Source organism: Callionymus lyra, chromosome 1 (genome assembly GCF_982586985.1).
Source record: "Callionymus lyra chromosome 1, fCalLyr1.hap1.1, whole genome shotgun sequence".
In the NCBI taxonomy this organism is placed as follows: domain Eukaryota; kingdom Metazoa; phylum Chordata; class Actinopteri; order Syngnathiformes; family Callionymidae; genus Callionymus; species Callionymus lyra.
In genome coordinates, this window is record NC_141818.1 from 23,580,051 (window position 1) to 23,602,916 (window position 22,866).

The following is a 22,866-nucleotide window of genomic DNA, read 5'->3' on the forward strand; positions in this document are numbered from 1 at the left end:
CATCTGTGTAACATATGTTTTCTTTTTATTGTCAGACCAAGACAACAAGTTGAAAGCGCAACAATGAAAAGGGGAAGTGGTTTTATTCTCATCTACATCACAGATAAACACAGGAAGAGAGCCGAGCAGGGGAGTAGACAAAACCTTTAAGATCAACGTGCAGGGCAAAGATATGTGAAGTGCATGGGTCGCATTCCAAATCCCGGGGCCTCATTTTCTGAACCATGTTCACGTGGGAAGTTTAAATGTGTTTGCCGTTATAACTTGTATCCCAGACCGGACCGACTGATGTGGCAGAAGAGCGTCATGGCGAAGCACATCCCCAGCACCTGCCGGTCCAGAAGCACAAGATGAGCTCGTCAACATTTAAAACAAAACATTGTCATGATGAGTACTGCGTCTTGGAGAGGAAGACTTAAACATTTGAAACATGCTAGTATGTAATGAGGAGAGTTGTTAATACAGCGGTGAACTATTTGTTTAGAGCTCAATAGGGGGCGCCCTCAGTTTAAAAATGATGTGACGCTCAAGAGGATTGTAGCAGAGAACATCAGAGAAGCTTTATCAACCCATCACTAACAAGTTCAATCATAGTGGAATAAATTGTAGTCGTCCAACATGTGACTTCACCTCAATGATGCAGATGATGATGACACTTATGCCAATTGCCAGGAAATTGTCTTCAAACAAGGTCTTGAATTCAGCCAGACATCCCTGTAACCAGAAGACAGACAAGTGGAGTCATTGTTCTCAAGAAAGTGGTGCTGAGAGGCACACCCTCAAAAAGGAAGTTGTGCTCCGGAATTAAAAAAGATACATTTTAGAATAAATGTGATCACTGTTGTGTGAACGTTATCATAAAGTGCAGTTGAGGGTAAATTATTTTAAAAACTGCATTTTTTCATGTGTAGTACCAAACTTGTCAAACGTCAAGAAAGAAGGAAAATATTTTTTATGTGAAGAGCTGCACGTTTAATGTTTTTTGGTACATATGACTGATAGCAATCTAGTCATTTAGTGCGATATATTGTAATACTGTGGGAACAATAACTTGACTCTGGCGATGAAGAATGTATAGACCACATGACCCTCGACAATCTAACTGCCTTAATTTGTTTTCAAACCAAAACATGTCTAAACATCAACTATAAAAGTTGCTGGAGTCGACTGTATCTTCTCGTCCTCAGTCATCGCAGAGATCTCATTGTTCTTTTAACTATGTAGGGCACTGACTGCTACCATTAAGCATCCGGAGGTTTAATAAAAACACAAAAATTAATGTAAGTTGCAAATCAATATAGTTGTGATGTTGTATATTGTGATAAATAAATCTGCATTTACAAATGAAAATCTAATAATTATAAGACTAGCTTGTAATGAAATGAGTTGATTTGTTAAATAACCTGAAATATTTAATGAAAATTATAGAAAAGATAAAACAAAGATATATTTATAAGCTAAACTTCAAGCTGTATTTGTCTCACTACTGAGTTTCTCCTCTACAATTATCCTTTTTTTTGCTGACCTTGGTTTTGTAGGGCGGTCTTGGGACTGGACAGTTGCCTTGGCAGCAGGATCGTGGCACAAAATGTTCCCAGTCAGATGCATTTGTAACTCCACAGCAGTCGAGCTGTCAACGGATCACAGGTCAGATCCACAGACAGGAAATCTGGTCTGGTGTCAGGTGAACTCACCTGGGTCTGCGTCCAATCCCATTCTGTGGACGAGGCATTGTAATTCTTTGCATTTTTCAAGCCTTCTCTCAGTTCCCTTTCCACCTCCCCGACTATCTGGAGACACAATCCTGTGAGTCTGGATGATGTTAGACAGAGACATGGTCACGGCCTGGAGTGACCCAGGAAGGGAAATCACCTTTCTTTCGTAGACCAGGAGCAGACAGGCCGCCGTCAGCTCCACCAACATGAGCAAGAAGAGAACCAGGAAGAACTAGAGACACAATTGTAGTCGTTGTTACTGGACTTTTGTTTGTATTTGGAAATATGATTTGTTTGGTTGAAAAGGCTTATGTGGTCTTTGGTATAGGTTGTAGTTGTATGTTTATTTTGATTGTTAAATGGTTACTTATTGTCAGGATTCAGATGTGGAGCTTAAGTGGTACATTATGTGTTTGTATACACATTTTTTTAAAAACTCAAATTACTTCTGTAAGTATATATATTTTTTCTGTTTATGTTGTATTAACCAAGTGAAGCTTTGTGGCTTAAGTGTTTGTTTCTTTGCTTTTTTTAAATGTATTTATTTTTGGTTAGTGTGTAAAGGTAAGTCTGTTATGACGTGATTTATTGTAGGTTTATGTGTTTTATCAATGCTTCTCAATGAGAGCCTCTTTGTCATTTAGGTTTGTGTAATTGTTGGTTTATTTATCATATAACATAATAACGTGGCTAGATTTGCAAAGATGTTTGTTGGTGAAAATGTGTTTTGTACATATTGTTTGTTTGTTTGCTTCTTTTGGAAAACTCCACATAAATTGTCTCTTTATTTATTTGCATTCGTGTTGTTTGCTGTGTGTGTGTGTGTGTGTGTGTGCATATGTCACCGTCAGCAGCAGAAGGCGGTTCTCCCTCAGAGCTCCCAGAAAGCCGAGGAAGGACACGGAGGTGATGATGATGCCGCTGACGACGAGCATGTTCCCCACAGGAAACTTGGCCAAGGTCGGCGTCAGAGCCCCCAGGTTAAAATGGACCTTAATGTAGATACCAAAGCCAAGCACTGCAATGCCACTCAACTGACACACACACACACACACACATACACACATATCAAATGATGGATCATGGACGTGTAAAAACGCTGAAGTCATGAACACATTGAAGGTGATGAAGAATACGTACAAAACAAAGGAAGTTGGCGACACACATGGTGTACTTCAAACAGCGGAGGCAGCTCTGCGCCATCCTGAGTCTGCTGTGTTCGACCTGCAACAAGATGGCCAACTGGATGTCATGTGGAGTAAGAGGATCAACAGGTCTTACAACGAACATGTTTCGACTGCATGGAAGTCAGATTTACCAACTATCATAGCAGATGAATCGTGGAGGACATTTTAGAAGGAGTCCCTCCATCTTGAAGTGAAAACCAGTCAGAATATACTCAAGATAGATGCAGGACAGGGAAGGAAACATTAGGAACATGAGCGTTTATCAAAGTAACAATAGTTATATAATAGTTTTTAGAGCAGTAAAGGGACAGCGGAAAAACGGTTGAGTTGCTGTGGTTGTTCAGGACGTTTGAATGAATTGATTTGTAGAAAAGTTTGTTAAGCTTGTAACTGGCAACATTGTTAAGTTTTGCAACAGTTGAGAACATAAGCTCTGTCAATGTAACGAAGAGCTGCTGCCGCCTGAATACATTTTCAAGGAGCAGTTTTAAAGCCAAAGGAGGTGAATTAAACTGGCTAAACACTTGAGAACAGTGGTTCTCAACTGGTCCATTATCTTCCCATAACGTCAAACTACGACCCAAATCAACAAAAAAAATGGTTTAAATAGAAAGAGAGTTTGAACCTGAGATATTTAAAACAACAACCCAAGTTTCCTTACCAAAGCTAAGGCTTTTAAAACTGTAAGAACGAAAATAAGTGCCTCTGATTAGAAACCCACTCAGCTCTCTGTGTTTTCTGACTGCAGTGGGCAGTGGCTAGAAAGGGTCAGGGGAAGTGAAAATGTATTAGAATGATTGTTTGTGATTAAAAATGTGAGGAAGATCTGTGAGTCTTTTTGTAACAATATAGTGTGTGTAACAGACGCACAACAGGTACGTTGTAATGCACCACAGTATGAGGGCAGAATGTACATCATGTATTCTGGTTTTTAATCTATTTTGGAGACATTTGTCTGTTCAGAGAACCTGCTATAAAGAAGTTTCAAATGACTGCATGAGTGTGTGTGTGTGTGTGTGTGTGTGTGTGTGTGTGTGTGTGTGTGTGTGTGTGTGTGTGTGTGTGTGTGTGTGTGTGTGTGTGTGTGTGTGTGTCATATGTTATTTCTGCGTTTCAGGGAAGTGAGGCAGCCACATCTCACTTCCTGTCACAAGCAACACATAGAATAAATATCTTCCACGTCTTTGACTTACACAATGTTTTACTTCAGGTAAAAATATATAAAATATACAAAAATATATTGATGATGGTATCTAACATTTTAACAGTTTTATATTTAAAGAAATAATAAATAACATAATGATCAAGTTATCAACGTAAAATGACTGGAGCCTAATGTATGTTTGTCATATATTGTATGAAATGACTAAATCATGAGAAAATGTCAACAAAATTAATATCAAATTAAAGTTCTTACCAGGTGGATGAAAACGTTTAGGATCTGCTGCTGCTTTTCACTCGTGAGATCCGCACTGATGTGGAGGTTCTTGGAGCTCTCTGAACTTCACTTCCTCTTTATGTGTAAGAGGTGGCCTCAGTGAGAGGAGCGTCAAGTCAAGTGGAAACATGATGACGCACCTCTTGTGATGAACGGTTTTCTTATTTCTCACCAACAATGTAAGTAAGTAAGTAATTTTTATTTATATAGCGCTTTTCTAGACCAGGGTCACAAATCGCTTAAACAATCAAAACAATATTCAATAAAGTATATACTTTAAAGGTCAAGATAAAACTGAAAACACAACATGAGTACCAGAAAATCAAGGAAAAGCCTGAACAAATAGAAACGTCTTAAGATGTTTCTTGAAGGAGTCAGTAGACTCCATCAAGCGCAAAGAGAGAGGAAGATCGTTCCAAAGCTTAGGAGCAACAGCCTGGAAGGATTTCTCTCCTCTGGTCCAGAACCGTGTGCGAGGAACCATCAGTAGATTCTGTAGAGCGAGTTAATAGGAAAACATTCAAAAATCCATATTGTTAAAAAAGATAACAAAAGATATAAGTATTTTGTTTGGAAAACATAAACAATATAAAGTTTGAAAATGGAAAGAAACATGACAGCATCACAGTATTTCATTAACCTTCATTGTCATACTTTAATTTCCTTAAAAAAACTTTAGATGTACTGTTCAATGGTTGTGTGAGAATATGTGTATATGTTGGGGGAACAGGAAAAGAAATCAGTCAACAGTTCATTGGTTTCAGTTTCATCTAGTTTTATGACAAGTTGGCACATTTCAACTGCAACACATCAAATCTTCTTACAGCAGCACCTCAACAGAAAACTAAGCACATGCACGGGTCTAAACATAATTCAATACTGATCAATTACACAGATTCAAATAAAGAAAGGACTAGACATAACATTGCACGTTTATAGCACTATTTATGTGAAACTAATAAAAGTCAATCGACAGAAACATGAACTGAAACTGGTGCAAACTTATTACATGAAAAGGGCACATAAAGATTCAAATAAGAACAGAAATATGTCATTAAGCCACTTAAAATGTGCAAACCAATAAACGTACACCTAAATATGAAGAGTAAAAAAATTAAACAGAAAGTTATGAAAATATAAACTACAGTCAATGAGAGGCACACTTTGTTGCACCCCAACAATAGGTTGCTCATTTTTAAATGACAAGTATAAAAACACAGGTTTTTTCTATTTATTTGTTCTTTTATGATACCAAACAAAGATCAGTTGACCAGGTTAAGGGCATCTGTTACTTAGCAGCTTTATACTAGTTTGAAATCATAATTATTAAAATAATTATTAAAATAATTAATAGTTTTACTTTGACACAAACAATGTGTATACATTATTAAAAGTGTGTTAATTGTTGCCAATATGTCGCAATTTAAAACATAACATGCAAATATTAACATTCTGAGCATTTAGGAAACTTCAGTCTCTGTGTTGTTGACTGTGTTTCATTCTATGTAACACGAAACATGATCAATCAAAGGCGCACTTTCACCAGACCAGGGACAGGGACGTACACAGGCATTAGCAGCTGCTGCTCAGTCGTCCAGACTTTTTCAGGAACTTTCAGATGGAAGGTTCTGCCGATGTCGAACTCTGACCTGTATCTCTTCATCCTGTAGAGCAGTCGTGTCAAAGTCAATCATATGAGAGCAGTCTGTCGTGGGACAAACTAAACGTATATTCACCTTTATAAGATGTAGGACTTTGATTTTGTTATTTTTTTCATTCTTTGAGGCTAAATTCATCTTGTTCTTCCTTCTTCACTCAACAAATTCCTTGACTTCGTCAATTTCATTCACTTCGTCAGTTTTACGCTGACATCCAAAATCTCTGTTCTTTATCTAATCTAATGACTGATCTTTATAGGATACCATAGCAACATAGACATAAGTAGGGCACGCCAGATTCAGTCCTTGTACCACACGTTTGACACATGTTAGAGTAAACATTTCCTTGTCTCTGTGACTAACCACGATATCAATCTAAATAGAAACATGTACGTACAGTCTCGGCGGTCTCCTCCCCCTCGGTGTGTGTCAAAGCTTCGTAGTCGGACAGTGCACTCTCCACAGCGTCCTCGTCGTAGTCCGTCTGATAATCATCAGATTGTTCCTCTGAGGGAGACGACCCAAGTTAACACATCAGATGTTCAGGCAGTGATGACATTAACAAGCAATACTAGTGTATTTGATTATTATTTGAAGTATACAATTTAATATACTGTAGATAATACAAATATTTGCTGCTGAGACACTTAAACACAAAAGTTACACTTGTAATCTGGACCATCATGTCTGACTGTGCACCCGTTCAGTTGGTAAAATCAAATAAATGAACCTTCAAATAAATCAACAAATACTTTTTCAGTTTGTGGTACTAACAGGTGCATATTTTAAAAGCATTTGTCAAACACTGTTTCCAGTTGTTTCCACTTATTCAGAGATGTGTATTGTCATAACAACAGGAGAGTGAAGAAGAACTAGTTTCTGAAGTGAATAATGAAGTAACTATATTCATTAAGAGTCTAAGATAAGAAGCAAGACAGCAAAAAATACTATAATAATGTAAGGTAAAGAAGTTGTTCCTCAGTTTGGATGTGCTGCAGCCTCACAGAAGGAAGCACAGAAAATAGTAAACGTCCACCAATGCAAATTCAATTCAAGGTATCAACAAAGTTCCATGTACGTGAAGAGATATGTTTGGATATTTGGTTTTCTTGTCCTCATCTCTCTCTGGTTTTCATGTAACCAAATGTTACCAAGCTGAATACAGAAAGGTTTCTATTCTTTCTTGACCAGAAGGGGAGAAAACTTCTACTGGGACACATTATATACTGGAACTGCTGGAAGAAGCTGTCAAACCAAATAATAGATGAAAACATGACAATCTAAGATGTGGAGGATAAGTAAATAAGTTATATTTGTAAAGTGCTTTTTACAGACAGCATTATACAGAAAAAATGTGAGAGTTATAGACTATCAGACCACTTGATAAAATGTCTTGACAATTAACATGTAGACAATCTTCCCTCACGTTTGATGGATCTACTGACTCCTCAAGAAGCATCTTAAGAAATTTTTATTTGTGCAGGCCTTTTCCTGATTTTGTTAGGGCTACTGTGTTTGTCTTATGTGTCTTAGCCTTTTTAAGGATGTGTTTTAACTGTGTATTGTTTTTGATTTTTAAAGCGCTTTGTGACCCTGGTCTAGAAAGGTGCTTTACAAATTACCTTTACTTACGATCTCTCATTGACGGTTTTAGGGAGGAGGGAAACTTGATCAGGTCAAGGTAAAGGGGCACAAGGTGTAGAGAATACCTCCATAAAAATAGAAATAAATTAAATGCATACCATTTATTAATACATGTGAATTAAGGATACTTTCCATAAATACATCTCATTTTGCTTTTTGTGAGTTATTTGGTTTTCAATATAATCCTTTTCCATTTATATTGTATATTTGGTTTTTATTCAGATATTTCCTATTTTCTTTTCTTTTTTAAGTTCACTTAATAAAATCGAATTATAATTATTATTATAAAACAAATAACTTTCACTACTTCTGTTATATGCTTAAGATACTGCTCAATCTTTTTTAAATAAGAAGTTATGTTCACTTATCACTAAACAAACAAAAAAAAAAAATAAACACTTTAACAACATGTTGATGAAAGCAGTATTTATATGTAAAGGCGTGAGAAGCAGCACCTGATCAATGAAGTTAGGAACAGTGAGTCACTCACCTTATGTTAGTGCAGCTGGTAAAGAGTGCAAGTGAAGAATGTGCAATGGTTAGTAAGAGCAAATCAACGTGTGAGATCAAATGATGGTTACAAGAAGTGTAGTATCCAATTATCACCATGAGACAAACAGCAGGGCTGAACCATTCTGCCGACTCACCCTCCAACACAGAGTTCTTGATGGGCTCAATTCGAGACACGATCTCTGCCAGGTCAGTGAAGGAGGCGTTGGGACATGTCACCACCTGAGACACACAAGTCAAGCTATGATCTCCTCACAAACAAGTGGACCACTGGGGGAGGAATCAAATCAAATATTCTATCAGTAGATCATCACCATTAAAAAATTAAAGTTTAATATAAGTGTAAATTCAAACTGGCTGATCGTTGTTGTGTTTGTGGTTCTGATGGAAGTGAAAACAAAAGCTTTCCATTGATGTGTTTGTTGTGATGGGCTCACGTTTGATTCCATGTTGAGGACGACATCTCCAGTGTTACGCTCGTTTTTTTTTACTCACATGACCAGTTTTAGTTTTGTGGAACTCCTCCTGATGACGGTCCTTCAGCATGCTGTCCACCACACCGCTGCGCTTCCACACGTCAAACAACGTCTTCCCGTGCTGGTATCCCACTTCCTGTGGAAGTTGAACATTAAACCAGCTGATGAAACAACAATCTGTTTCCTAACTTTTACAATTCAAGGAAACGTAAACGTTTAGAGTAAACTTGACAGCAGACTTCCACTGTTGACTATAAAGCTTCTCTTCCATCCATCTCAACTGAGAACAGAACCAACAAACTTCGGAAATTAAACAACGCTAGACTAAGTGGAAAAGTGCAGGTTTATCTGAAGACTCACCCAGGCTAGCAGATGTAGCTCAACCATAATTCGCCAGTTTTTTTTGACATATAACTAGGACATATATTAAAGGTGCAAAATTTCCTTTTTATATATACAAGCACACAGACCAACAAACATAGGCACACAATATCACCAGTTTTCAAGTATATAAACATGATTTAAACAAACTTATCCATTCATATTAATGTTGGATTAATGATGGGAGAAATGTTAATATTCAGTTCACACATCTCATTAATGTAGAATATAAATCTCATGATCCTTAAGGATAGTGAGCGTTTATACTTAATACAACAACTAAATAATATTGGAAAGTAATTTCCATTGTTGAAATGACCAACAACCTTCACAAATATTATGAATAATATTAAAGCAAAGCAAAAAAAAAATATACAGTATATATAAGTCATTTTTATCCAGAATAAATATTTCCTTCTGTCTTTTATAACTTTATGAATTGTAAATAATTAAATGATTCACTAATCTATTTTCCATATGGTATGATCTGCAACATGAACAAAACAGAATATTTGAAATAACTTAATAATCACCGTTAAAGGTATTCCATGAAAATGCTACGTGATTCTGTTCTGAATTGTTTTTGTAGAATAAATGACATGTAAATGAAAGCTCAAGAACGGAAGATTACTCACCGCAATCTCATCAAACTTGCCAAACTCCAGAGTTCCATAGCGGTCAATGGGCGGCCGGATATACTCGCAGTACTCACTGTCTTTGACCAGTTCCAGCTGTCGCACACAGCAAACGTACGCCAGGCGTGACTGGATCTCAGCCATGTTCAGCACCTGAGAGGGGTCAGAGTTCACGAGAAAGATGACTTGAATAGAAATGTGCTGCACAAAGTCTTCCTCCTACTTTGACTTTCTCTGCCAGAGGGTTGAACCTCTTCCACAGCAGCCACCAGCCGTTCAGAGAGTCGCCGTAGTTGGTAAGATTGGTCTCGTCTCGACTTCCAACATCAATGGCGATCACCACTTTGGCTCCCATGGAACGAGCCACGTCGGCTAAACGGGAGCCACAGAAGTCACATGTGTCGTGCCATTTCATTTATGATGAAAACATTGATTTATTTTCTTCTGGGCAATCAGAAATGAGCAAACATTTTACATAACCAGTAAGATATAAAGAAAAATATATATACAAAAATATTGTATAACTCTGATTTCTGGACTATTGAGTGCACCTGAATATAAGAAACCAATGTTGTAGTGTTATATTTTAATTAATCAAATGCTTTTCCCAAACAGTAGAACGAAGATGTAAAAGTCTGCTAGAACTGTCATTGTCAAGTTCATACCATTTTCTTTGAAGCTCCCATTTTTTTGGAATCTTATGCAACATTGAGATCAAATCAAAATATTGTCTTTTGAACAAAGCAGCTGCTTAAATTACAAAAATCAGGATGTAGAAGGAGACACACTGTCTGGGACATGAAGAAACGTTTTTACCCGGAAGGTTGTTGATGTAACCTCCATCCATGAGCAAATGTCCGTCTTTGGGGTCACAGAGAGGAGGCAGGTAACTGGACAGAGACATACTGGCCCGGACGTAGCGCCACAACGAACCTGACAAGAAAAAGAGAAACAAAGGATTTAAAAAAAACATCATATGACACTTTTTTTTCTATTTTTAGTCAAGTCAACCTCTACTAGACTAGTGTGACTTTTGTGTTCTGACCGTCAGTGTGCACTCTCATGGAAGAGGCAGTGATGTCAGTGGTGATGTTGAAGTACGGCAGCCACAGGTCCTGGAACCCAAAGGTGATCAGTAACTTGGATGAAGCCAAGATGAAACATTTTTATATTCATCTGCTGCAAACAGTGTAACGCTCTGTGTGTGTCTGCTTTCATGCCTTCACACAACGTACTGAACAATTTTACACTGCCTGATGGAAGCCCTGAGGAAAACTACTGATGAACAGTTCTAAGTACAATGTTCTTGTTGTGTCACACTGTTAGCAATAGCACAAGTGTGTGTGTCATGTTTGTTGTGACTGTACCTCGATCTGTTTGCCTCTAAAAACAGAGCTAATTCCTGAGTTGAAGGAAGCTCCAGAAAACATAGAGGTGACAGGATACGTCAGGTCCATGATCTTCTTGAAGAGCGATGTCATATCCTTTGAATGGAGAGATGAAGTGCAACAGTAAGCACTGGGACAATCCAAGGCAAAGCTAGAATTCCTGTCCCGGCTTGAGCTCATGAAGTATGATGAGACTTCTCACTCACCATGGCCCACTCTCGAGCTCGCACCCTCATGCGACTAGTGCTCTTCTCCTCTGCATACAGCGCCCCCATGAAGGAACCAATGGAAGTGCCGCCCACCATGTCGACAGGAATCCCTGATTCGTTCAGAGCCCGCAGGATGCCGACCTGAGAGCAGCCCCTGGACAGAACACGCATCATGAGGCAAAGCTTATAAATTGTATTTTACATTCCTTCTTGTAATATTATTTAAGGTGCATCTATATAAACCTTTACTGGGCAACCTTGTAGGAAAATATTTACTGAAAGAAACCTTTAATACACAGTATATATATATATAAAATAAGTGTAGAGTAATTGAAAAAACGAATTAAGTGTATTACTAACTTAATTATTTGTTCATTTTGTGAAAATAACTTTTTTTTTGCCAAAACCTGATGGATGTTGTTGATAGTTATCGATTTCTTTGAGCATTTTTAGTAGGTGCAGCCAGAAATTAATATCGCCTTATACATGAAATCAAAGCCAATAACTTAATCTGACACATTTCTGTGTCTATCATGGTAGTTTTATGATGCTCATCAACAATTTATCATTCTTAAACATCACTACCTGGCACCGCCTCCACCCAAAACCAGCGCAATGCTGTTCCCTGTGAGTATCCTGGCCAGTCGTGAGAAATCCGAGTGACGATCGGGACACTTTTCAAACACTCGCTGGTACAACTCTCGCTGTGAACCACAAACACACATGTGTTCGAGCGCTGAACTGGTCAGATGTGCTCAAGATAACACAAACAAATCAATACATTTGGATTTCAATGAGCAGGAATTGTTTTACCAGTTTAGGTAGACTCCTCTTGGAGAAAACCCTCCGTGGACAGGACAGGTGATGGTGTCTTGAGATCCAGCTTCTCATGTTCAGCCACTCGGCAGTGCCTCTCGGTGCCGGCCCGTCTTCCCTGTGGAGCAGCACCAACTGCTTCTGGGCCCTGACAGCGCCACCCTCCAACATCCGCTCTAACTAGTAGAAAACAGAAATATGAGACAAAGCAAATCCTTCTTCTTTAAATTAAATGAAGACATATGATAAATACACATTTTATTTCAGTATTGATTAGAGCTGAACAATTATTTAAAAAAAATTCCCTTATGCGATTTTGATTATATTTTCAATGTCCTCTTTTTCATGCATTTTTTTTCTAATACAACAAATAATTCACTTTACAGTAAAATGTACCTCTTTGTGGTTGTTAAGATAGGCAAAATAATCATACATTGAAATAAAGGGAGAAGGTTCATTTAGTTACTTTAATTGTAAGCAAACATAACATATTCACTGCAAATACTTTAAAAACTCCTGCAAAAATGTGCTAAAAGTGTGAGTGTAAACATTTATATGTATGAGTCAATAATAAATCACACTAACTTCAGTGCAGGGTAAAGAAAAGTAAAAACACTGGTACTGCACATTTTATTTTGTATTTAGGTTAATCTCCTGTCATAAACATTAATATAATGTAATTTACACAATTTAAATTGTGTGAATGTACAAGGTTACAAAATTTAATTAGTACACACACACACACACACACACACACACACACACACACACACACACACACACACACACACACACACACACACACACACACACACACACACACACACACACAATTCAAATTCACGAACTGATGTCAGGATGTAAACGTGTTGAAAACACTTTAGTCTGTTTCTTTCATTTATCTGAGCTTCCATTATCATATTAGACGAGTGTTGTCAACTCTAGAGTTCGCTTGTGACGCTGACACTACGTGTTGTTTATGTTGTTGAGAAACTGGTAGCATTTAATCCACACAGTTGTTATATATACTGCTGCTCTTTAGCTTCTGTCGACGTCAGTGATCAACGGGTTAAAGCGTCTAAGAGTGTTGATGTCTCTCTAGTGGTTGGATCCGGCGCCGCTTGTTAGTCACGTGACTACTTGAACATGAAATTAATGTAAAAATAAATACCTTTGCGATATAAAAATCGCATTTTTTAATTAGGCGATTATATCGCAAATGTGATTAATCGTTCAGCCTTATAGTATTGATTAGTTTGTATTTTACAAAAACACAAAATGTTGTGAGCCACTGACCTCGCCAACTGTGGGCTCTTGCTCTCCCAGGCCGACGATGATGATACAGTCGGCCTGACGGATGCAGCGCTGTGTCCATGGTGTGAGGCTGGCGTCAGACTGGTACAGGACAATGCGGTGGATGTCCTCCTGCTGACCGAGCCAGCTGGACAGACGGTACTCGTGGATGCTGCATTGCGGGTAAAAAACAAAACATAATAAAATTCCTAAATAAAACATCAAACCAAACCAAGTTTGTGTTTTAACTGTACCTGTCCAAAGCAGCTGAACCCAGGCGCTGTTTGATGATGTCACTGGTCAGCAGCAACGTCGGGCCTAGAAATACGGCAAAATACACCAAATCCAATTAGAAATGGCAACAGTAAAATTAATCTAAGTTGAGGTTTTATTTCAGGGGTGTACCGATGCCACTAAGAGCATGTTGAAGCTCCAGGGTGAAAGCAGTCAGAGGAACATCTTCAGACACAGGAAGGATGGACACAGTGGACAAGTTAGATGCTGGATTTCCTGCATCCCATTTACTGGTGGGTGTGTGCAGAGCCAGACTGCGAGCTTTGGAACACAAGGAAGTTTTCAATGAAACACTACAAACAACAACAAAGTTCTGATGCTTATGTTTTGACTGCAGACAAGCTGAGTTGACCATGATGATGTGATATCACCTGCCAAAGGTCCGTTGACCTGTTGCATGTTTCCAAGGATTTTCTGACCCAGCAGATGGATGAGTCTTGTCACCACCTGGGGGTACCTCCTCTTAATAGACTTCAGGGCTCCTTCAGGCAGCTTAGCCAGCTCAGAATCCCTGACTGCATGCACCGTGGTGGCGCGGTTCATGTGGGTCAATGCCTCTACCTGGTGAAGATGGAAGATGTTACTCAAGAGAGTTGGACAACTAACAGACTTACAAACCCACTCACCACACCGATGAGATCTCCCCGACCATACTCTCCTGCCAGCTCCTTCTTCCCATCATCCTTTGCAATAACTGAGCGCAGGCGACCACTCAGCACGATAAAAGTGCTGTCTGACTTGTCTCCCTGTCTGGAGAGGTTTCAAACACGTTGACCATCATAGATGCTTTTTACCTCACTTTTAACTTAAATCAGACTTTTTTTTTATTCTCATCACAGCATTAACTGTTAAGGATTAAAAAAATTAAATAATCACTTTTACTTCTTCAACTATATACATGTACTCATAGATCATTTTAATTTTATGGCTGTTCCTTGTACTGAAATGAAACTAGTTATTCCATATCCAGTAGTAATTTAACATGACCTAACGTGAGTTTTTGTTTGTATACATGCCAAACACCATCCAGGGTTAAATCTGGTCAGCAGATTGTTTTCATTTTATTCTGTGATTGTTGTGAGGGAATTACACAAAAGATCCTTATAACGTTAATAACGTATTATCTCTAACTTTATATACATTGTATCGAAATAATATATATATATGATATTATACAATTTGAAATGTAAGAGCTCTTTCTCTAAAATATATTTATATATACATGTCTTTTATTTTGATGGAAAAGGAACACACAAAAAAGATTTGTTAGTAAGTTGTAGTAAATATTTCCACATGACCAGTCCAATAGCAGCATTATTCCAGTTAAAAGCCTGCATGACGATCAGGGTCAATCTGCTTTACATACGTTATAATAGTTATGGTTATTTAAATTGTGCATGTCATCCAGTGATCAATACAGGGTTAATTACTTGACGCAAACTTACATAAAAATGTTCAAAATTCCTCCCGATCTTCTCTGAATTAGTGTTGAAATAGACTCTGGTTGTGTGCTCAAGCAGACCTAACATGATCGGTACCTGTAAACAGCACGTCCGGCCTCCAGAGCCATCCAGTCCAGAGCAAAGTCAATCTGCCTGACAAACGGTGAGACCCTTCTCACAACCGTGTGAGCCACGTTCAACACCATCCTGGGCTCCTCGCGCATGATCCTGCAAGACACAGGCCTTCTAAGCAACCAGCTGGTGACCACACAGCACTGACAGAAGAAAGGGTCGTACTCATAAAAGTGAGCTTTAGATATGGACAGAAAGGTGCAGTCTCTGTGAGCTCGGACAGTGAAGATGAGGGGTTCTCCCGTCAACACAGCCAAGTGACCCACCATCTCCCCTGGATGGGTCGTAAAGAGAAGGGTGTCCTCCTCGCGGTCGATCATGCGCTGATACACGTGAAGCGAACCCGAGATGAGAAATGCCACACTCACATCCTGGGAGAGAAAATGGAATGCAAATAATAAAATTTGTTTCGTGTTTAAATGTCTAAGATATTCTCATCAATTACATTAGGAACATTGTTCTGCAACATTGAGTTTTTTCTTTAGAAACAGATTCAACTAACACATTTTAAATTCATCAAATTATTTCAATATCGCCAATTGCAGAATAAACATAAAACCAAAACCCTATATTTTATTTGAACACTTTTTATAAACACAAAGGTTCACTCTGTCTTTCAACTCTTAAGATATTAAGTGGCACATTCTTGTTGGTCTCACCTGGTCTCCCTGATGGGCGACAACAGTTGAAGCTTTGACTTGACGAAGAGTCACCCGCCCTTCCAGCAGACTGGGGTTCTGTGAAGTTCCGATAACAGGTATTCGATTTTTTTAAAGAACAAACAGTATCTTTTTTCAAGAAAAAAAAAAGAAGAAATTTTTTAAGGCACAGTAAATTTAACAGAGAAAAGGATTCATTTAAAATTACTGCAAAAAGGTTCTAAATACTGGCTTTATTTACTAAAAACTCAATAAAACCAATTTTAAATCATAAAACAATAAAAACAAAATACAAGATTACCTAACAAGAGCGTTTAATAGTCATTAAATAAAATTACTTTAAATCACTATCAAAAGGTGTCCCAATATTAAGTCTCAGGATTAATACAAGATTCAAGATACAAATAACAAAAAAAGTGAATCCTATTTTCCATAACAAGCATCAGATCAGTCTATTTAGCGCATAAAGAAATTAAAAAAATGTATGACAATAATAATTAAGTATTATTATTGTCATAAAATGATTTTTATCACATCCTTATTACAATTTTTACATAGACTGAGACACATGACTACCATCCAAAATGGCAATAATAAAATAAGGTCACAAGACTTATATTTATGGTCAAAAAATATATAAACTTTATCTTAACTATTATTTTGTGACATTGTATTTAAATTTAAATTAACTATTAATTTAAAAATGAACTATTTTTTAACTATATTTAAAAGTTTTTTTTATTTAATTTTAATTTAATTAAATTTTTTACTTGTCTTATCAGTTGGCAAAAACTTTGCTGATATGCAGTGTCATTTTATTAGCAGTCCTGTTATGGTTTATCGAAGCAATAAATAAACATAAACCTCTTTGTTGTTCACAGCAATACAAACAGCATTTGTTAATTACCTGTAACTGGATAAGCTGCAGCAAATCCTTTTTAGCAGCTTGGAATATGGCATTGACTTTATTACCCTGGGAGTTCTCGGTTCCGGTATCGTTGTAGTGATAAACAGCAGAGGGAGTGTGAAGCATGGTGACACTCTTTTTTAGGATGGACTGGGGAGACAGAGGAAACATTTAGATTTGTTGATATCGAACATTTCAAATCTTTATATAGTAATGTTGAAAGTGAGGAGTTGAAGTGAGAGTTTGACAAGGAATACCTTCACTGGACCCGAGTCAGTCCTCGCCGCCTCTTCTTTGACAACTCGTGCTCGTTCATATACTTTATTTAGGTCATCTGTCATTTCGCCTATAAGATATAAAAATATATAAACACAGATTACTTTTGCGTTGATTGATGCTGAAATTGCATTGAAATACTCAAAGGACGATTATTCCTATTTGGTTTATTATTACATCAATTAACATGAAAAACCTAAACGCCACTGCATTTATGGCAGCCAGGGAGGTCGTTCACCTTGAACCAGAGACAAGACAAGAAATAAAAACTCAAAGTCAATAAGATAGTTCATTGAGAAGAAATTTTTGTACTATATGAGGAAGTCAGAATGAGATCATGTGCACTCACGTGAGTGAGGACAGTGAGACAGTAATGAGGACAGTGTAGAAGTGATGGAACAATTCAGGGTCCTTGCTATTGTTATCGAAAGAGTGACCAATTTAGGGAGTGTCCTGGGACCATGATGTTTCTGAATTAATAGGAGGTGCAAGAGAAGCCAGTGAGAAGAGGAATTGAGATCGGTAGAAGAAAGACAGAATACAAGCGTTTAAATGAGAGAGGCAGGAGGGTCGATGAAAACGCATGTCTTGATCAGCTCAAGTGTTCGGATCTTTCAGATAAAGTCCTGGACAGAGATAAGATGAGGTGAAAAAGAAATTACAGGGAGGGTGGCGGTGTAGGAAATATTCTCGACTTCAAAATATAAAAGGACATCTGATGTGAAGTATGCATGGTTTAGAGACAGCAGCTCTGAGAGCTAGAAGATGCTAAGGTTTTCATTGGGGGTGACCAGAAAAGACTAGATTGTTTGGACATCGCCGGAATAGAAAATAAGATGAATTAACTGATGTATGTTTCAATAGGATTATTCAGTGTTGCTAAATAGAGCATTAACGAGTAAATGCATGGATATTTGCACAACTAAATATATAAGCAGAAGATATGGTCACGTTAACACAAAAGGTTAATTGACTTTGGAAATCCCTGGATGGAATAATAGCTTTGATTATAGAACGAGGTGGAAGCCTGAGAGAATGAATGTATGCTTGGATCAAGTATTACAAAACTAATAAATGGACAAATGAAAGAAAGGATAACTCCAACAGCCGAGAATCTAGAAAATGAAACCCTGTCATGACTTTGTCTTTAAATAGGAAGTAGCATGTCGTGGTCAGTACCCGTCACAGCCATGGGTGTCGATAGAGACCGGGACTTCCTGTACTTTGGAGAGGACAGGTCGCCAGAACTGTGTTTCTCTGTCAGGAAGAAAGACATGAAATGTTGATGTTTTTACACAAGTAAACAATGTGAGAAGAGTTCATACCCATATAAGCTTTTTCAGTGTTCTGCTCATCACTGGTTGACGGCTGTCTACGGAGGCCTCGGTTGGGATGTGTCTCCCCCAGAACATGAGCCACTGACACCAGAGAGATGGCTTGACTTTCCTGAGGGAGAGTTTGTTATTCATATGCCTTCTTACCTTAATTTGTTTGTAGAAACGGTATATACATTTACAAATGTGTTGACACTCAAAGTATATAAAAGTGCACATCCAGGCCTCCTTTTACCGTATTGAAGAGCTCTGTGGTCAGTCCCAGGTAGTTGTGCAGGGCCAGAAAAGTCACTCTCTGGAGACGCACCATGATAATCTGCAGAAGTCAAGCCAGAAAATGATAAGTCATGGTTGAAATAACAAAACATTCATGTAAGAATAACTCTCACCTGTATGACCCGGACTAGAGTCTCTGGATATTTTTCAAACACTGAGTTAAAGGCAGAAGCTGGGAGTCTTAGGACGGTAGATGGAAGAGCAGCCCAGGCTGAGACTGTCTTATAGGGAGCTGGATAACCCTAAGAAACACATTTTAATTAAAATATGCCAGTAAACAAAAAAATAACCACACCTCACACCAGGACTGAAGGGAAGAGACATTGTGATCTTGCCATGGAGGCCTTCGACAGTCAAAATATACCTGAAGTAATTGACTGAGATTGATAACTGGATGACAAATCTATATTGTAGCCTTTTAGACATTAGTATTTCAATATAAAGAAGTCTTTATTATGCTCTATCTTGTATGCCAATACTCATACATGAAACTTTTTTAAAAAAAATACATTTTATTAAACAATAAAGGACTTTTTATTTCTAAATGTATTATGGAGGTGTGTCTTTGCTATTTCACACTTAAATTCTTCTGACGTCAATAGAATAGTTGTATTGTGACAAAAAACTTAATCCGGTAAATAAAAGTTGAGCACAGCTCCTCCTGGACTACTGACTTACTGTGATGATATCCAGGATACTGAGTAAACTGTGAACACTGTCGCCAGGGAGAACGTCCTTGACCGCTGCATCGGTGCCATCCTGCGTCCAGGCACAGTGACATGAAAACACTAGTAAAGTTCTGTAAATGTGACTATACTTACATTCTCGTGAATACAAAGCTCCAGGCGTCCGTCCTGCACCACATAAATACTGTCATCCGTGTCGCCTGGACGAAACAGCGCCTCCCCCTGGTGCAGCTGGACCACTACCATGTGACGACACAGCTCCAGGAAAAGAGGCTTTTCAAAGTGACCGAGGACCCTGAAACAGAATCAGTAAGCACTCGTGTCCAGGAAGTGAACCAACATAAACTCTTAATAAATGTGTTGGAATAATCAATTTGACTAAATAAGAGATTTCACTAGCTGACTTTAAAAAAGGCTTATTACACTTTAGACAGAAGAAATGTAAAATGCATTCTGCATTGATACGAACAATTAAAAATGATACGAGACAGTATCAAAGAGCAGTTGAATTACCTTTAATTTCAGTCATATTATTCAAAACCCTTTAATAAATTAAAAAATATGAGCAGCTTCAGATATAAACTCGTTTTTTCACCTTTAACTGGTGTTGCAAGCTTTGTTTTTTTAGGAAGGGGTGGACAATGATGCTTTGGCCAGTTTTGCCATGTTATAAATAACATTTGTGTAAATATATCGACAATCCTTTGGCATTGGATAGTTATTTAACATAGGAACTAACATTTGGCGACCTCTTAATGTTGACTATCATCTGGCATCAAAATGAAAAACTTTGAGCTTCTTTTGATCATAAAAGGTGTTTAAAATTGGTGAAAGGACTTGTAAGAGAGCAGACAATAGCTACGGTCCACGCAGGTATGACAGCAGTGGATTGATTTAAACCTGAATGAAGTTTAATTTTAATGTTGAGTTCCCAGTGTCTTCTGCAAGACAGTGGAAGTAGATCATTGTCTTGTCATAAGTAAACCTACCTGACATTTTTCAGCATGTACAGAACCTCGGAGGGAAGATGAGAGTTCTGAACATCAAACTCCGTCAGATCAGCTTCCAGCAGACTTGGAGGAGGCTCCTTGGGCTGCAGTGAAGGGGGCTCCCTCCTGATACGCAGGATCCTGATACAAACACAAATAAATATGATTATTTCCAATTAAAAATAGTTATAATAGCATGATATACGATGACGCATTTATGAAACAACTATTTTTGGGGGAACATAAAAATATATTTATTATCAGGCTATGATTATATTGCTACATTGTAAACTTAAATTAATGCAAACACAAATGAAGTTGACTCACTTTCTAGCGATTGACATTACTTTGGTCCTCTTCCTGACTCTCTGCCTTGATGCTGAGTTAGAGCTACTGGCAGTGGCGGAAGACAATGTTGTAACCTGCAGAAAGGGAGTGGAAATATGAGGAAATAATAGAGATTTTCAGGCCAAAACACTCACATTGCTAGGGTGAAATCCCAGACAAAGAACACATTCAATGACAGTCTATGCAGTCTGGACAGGAATGAAGTGAAGTATGCAGATGACACTTTGCTATCCCCCAGCAGGTTCGGCAGCATTTTTCTTTTTTTTAAATTATTTTCTGCTCATCAATTCTGACCTTCAATACATTAGATTCTATTATTTTCTAAATGACCTTGTGTGGAATGTTACTTGTATATGTTTGGTATGCTCAACAGTAATGAATATCACTATACATGTAAGTAGAAATAATTGCATGGTGATCTGAGATCAGCACAGTCACCTTTCTCATGATTTTCCGGCCATAGAACATGACCTTGTCCCTCTTTCTGAAGCGATAGTGAGGACCGCTGTCCTCCTCTTCTGAAATAGATACAATTTTTCTGTGAATGCAACATGAAGTCAAACCTAAGACAAAATAACTAATTTGAGTAGTTCTTCCTGAAGTCTACATTACAATATCTGTGACTGATAACTGAAATAAATGGAAGGAGAGTGAAAACAAAATCTGTTACATCAACACCATCTATGACATTCACACTTCATTTTTGTGTAACAATTAATACACTGTTATGTATTAGATCTGTAATCTTTCTTTCTTAGAAAACGGTTATTCTTTCCGTATTCAGACATATGAATGAAGGTTTATTTTGACACTTCTGTTTGAAATTTGAATTTGAAAGTATTAAGAAGGACACTGACTTGTCCACTTGAGTTTTCTGTAGAGGAGCAACACAACAACACCGACCATGGAAACAACTCCAGCAGCTCCGATTAAAACTGCAGCCCACTGAAAGACATATGCATTCAAAGCAGTTTAGAGTACACAAGATTTAATTTCCAACAGTTATCATTAAAGCAACACCATTTGTTTACCAGGTTGACTTCCGTCCTCTCATCTAGAAACTGCTCCATCTTGGCCTTAATCTCACTACCCAGTGATGGAAGAATCTGTTTGGTAAATGAGAACAAACAACACAAAGTAGATTACATCGACCAATTCTCGTCAGCCTAACCTCCTACACACTAAATGTATAAATATATTACAGAGAATAGTGCCTAGATTAATTAATGTTTTAAGTGACATACCGGGTAGATATTGCAGCTCACCTCTGCTTCGGCCATACCTGATGATCAAAGGTGGATTCATAGAGTGCCACCTGTGGGATGTACAACTGTAAGAAGCACAATATTATGCAAGCGTAATGTTTTTAAAAAGACAAAAATAACGGTAGAGTTAATTCTGCAATGTGTTTTTTAATGTTGTCTGTTGATGTTTCAGATTCAAACTTGAGGTTACAACATATTTTTGGTCAGGGTCACGTTAGGTGACTTTGCTTACAAACGCATGGTCACACAGCAAAGGTCAGTGGGTCAAAGATCACTTCTCTCAGGAGAAAATAGGTCATAAGCTGACCGTTTGTAACCAGACACTGCTGCAGTCTCCTGCATGCAGTTCTCCGAACATTGACGCTTATCATAAAATAAGATGATCATACAAAGCTTAAGTGTCAGAGACACCGTCCTTTGTCTAGAGATGTGTTAGTGAATGTTTTGACGGTGCAAGCATGTCTGCATTCACATGTAAACTATTTGTATATCGATAAATTAAACACTTAAAATGCAACACAACTATTATTAAACACTCTTAGCCCGCAGACTATACAACAAAAGCACTTCAGCATGGAATAAATGTATACCTAGATGACTAAAATGAAACTTTAATAAACATAACTTCGCACAAACACGTCTCAGATTCAAAACTATACTTCGTTTTTGTCTCTACCACGCTGGACATTCAGAACTAAATTATTTTTTCAAGTATGGAGGGAAAATGCCAAATATGAAGTAAACAAACAAGTTCAAAAGAACATCTTTATTTATCCCATTCTAAACTCAAACTAACGTTACGTACCGTCATTGAGACGAAGTTCTGGTGTATTTGTGTCCCGTACGCTGCTAGGGTAAACACGCTCGATGTTTCAGAATAAAATAAACCCTACCATGTTGAGGAAATG

The 22,866-nt window shown here is 37.8% G+C and overlaps 2 protein-coding genes across 3 annotated transcripts; both read right to left on the reverse strand.

The window, feature by feature from the left end:
* Positions 1-6: 6 nt before the first annotated feature.
* Positions 7-4,419, reverse strand: LOC148088584 (leukocyte surface antigen CD53). The gene is made up of 8 exons (XM_087797971.1): positions 4,320-4,419; positions 2,856-2,939; positions 2,561-2,749; positions 1,873-1,947; positions 1,695-1,790; positions 1,526-1,630; positions 631-714; positions 7-329 (listed from the first exon to the last, which is right to left on the reverse strand). The coding sequence occupies exons 2-8, from the start codon at positions 2,916-2,918 to the stop codon at positions 258-260; spliced, it is 684 nt and encodes a 227-aa protein (XP_087654097.1). The 5' UTR covers positions 2,919-2,939; positions 4,320-4,419; the 3' UTR covers positions 7-257.
* A 679-nt stretch (positions 4,420-5,098) lies between these two features.
* On the reverse strand, positions 5,099-22,809 carry pnpla7b (patatin-like phospholipase domain containing 7b). Of its 2 annotated transcripts, none has more exons than XM_087797990.1 (35): positions 22,764-22,809; positions 21,938-22,023; positions 21,725-21,799; positions 21,551-21,638; positions 21,132-21,208; positions 20,673-20,767; positions 20,346-20,486; positions 19,492-19,651; positions 19,349-19,429; positions 18,784-18,912; positions 18,630-18,710; positions 18,386-18,506; positions 18,240-18,317; positions 17,042-17,130; positions 16,785-16,934; positions 15,878-15,955; positions 15,384-15,589; positions 15,183-15,314; positions 14,271-14,394; positions 14,016-14,205; positions 13,756-13,905; positions 13,605-13,668; positions 13,354-13,522; positions 12,055-12,237; positions 11,827-11,945; positions 11,239-11,395; positions 11,012-11,128; positions 10,690-10,759; positions 10,461-10,577; positions 9,868-10,016; positions 9,645-9,797; positions 8,648-8,764; positions 8,290-8,374; positions 6,396-6,505; positions 5,099-6,004 (listed from the first exon to the last, which is right to left on the reverse strand). In XM_087797990.1, exons 2-35 carry the CDS (start codon positions 21,971-21,973, stop codon positions 5,945-5,947), a joined length of 3,951 nt encoding a protein of 1,316 aa, XP_087654116.1. In that variant the 5' UTR covers positions 21,974-22,023; positions 22,764-22,809; the 3' UTR covers positions 5,099-5,944. The 2 variants fall into 2 exon arrangements, with proteins under 2 accessions (XP_087654116.1, XP_087654107.1); XM_087797981.1 differs by having other exon boundaries at positions 21,132-21,211.
* Positions 22,810-22,866: the final 57 nt, after the last annotated feature.

Bases quoted from the DNA above. Each gene is read 5' to 3' on its own strand.
- LOC148088584 (XM_087797971.1), bottom strand. From the start codon at position 2,918: ATGGCGCAGAGCTGCCTCCGCTGTTTGAAGTACACCATGTGTGTCGCC. The intron at 715-1,525 runs GTCAGCAAAAAA...TTCTGGTTACAG, and splicing joins GACCGCCCTACAAAACCAAG to GGATGTCTGGCTGAATTCAA. The intron at 330-630 runs GTGAAGTCACAT...CTGGACCGGCAG, and splicing joins TCATCATCTGCATCATTGAG to GTGCTGGGGATGTGCTTCGC.
- pnpla7b (XM_087797981.1), bottom strand. From the start codon at position 21,973: ATGGCCGAAGCAGAGGTGAGCTGCAATATCTACCCG. The intron at 18,913-19,348 runs GTAAGTCAGTAG...TGTGTTTCTTAG, and splicing joins GTATCCTGGATATCATCACA to GGTTATCCAGCTCCCTATAA. The intron at 13,906-14,015 runs GTGATATCACAT...TGTGTTCCAAAG, and splicing joins GGTCAACGGACCTTTGGCAG to CTCGCAGTCTGGCTCTGCAC.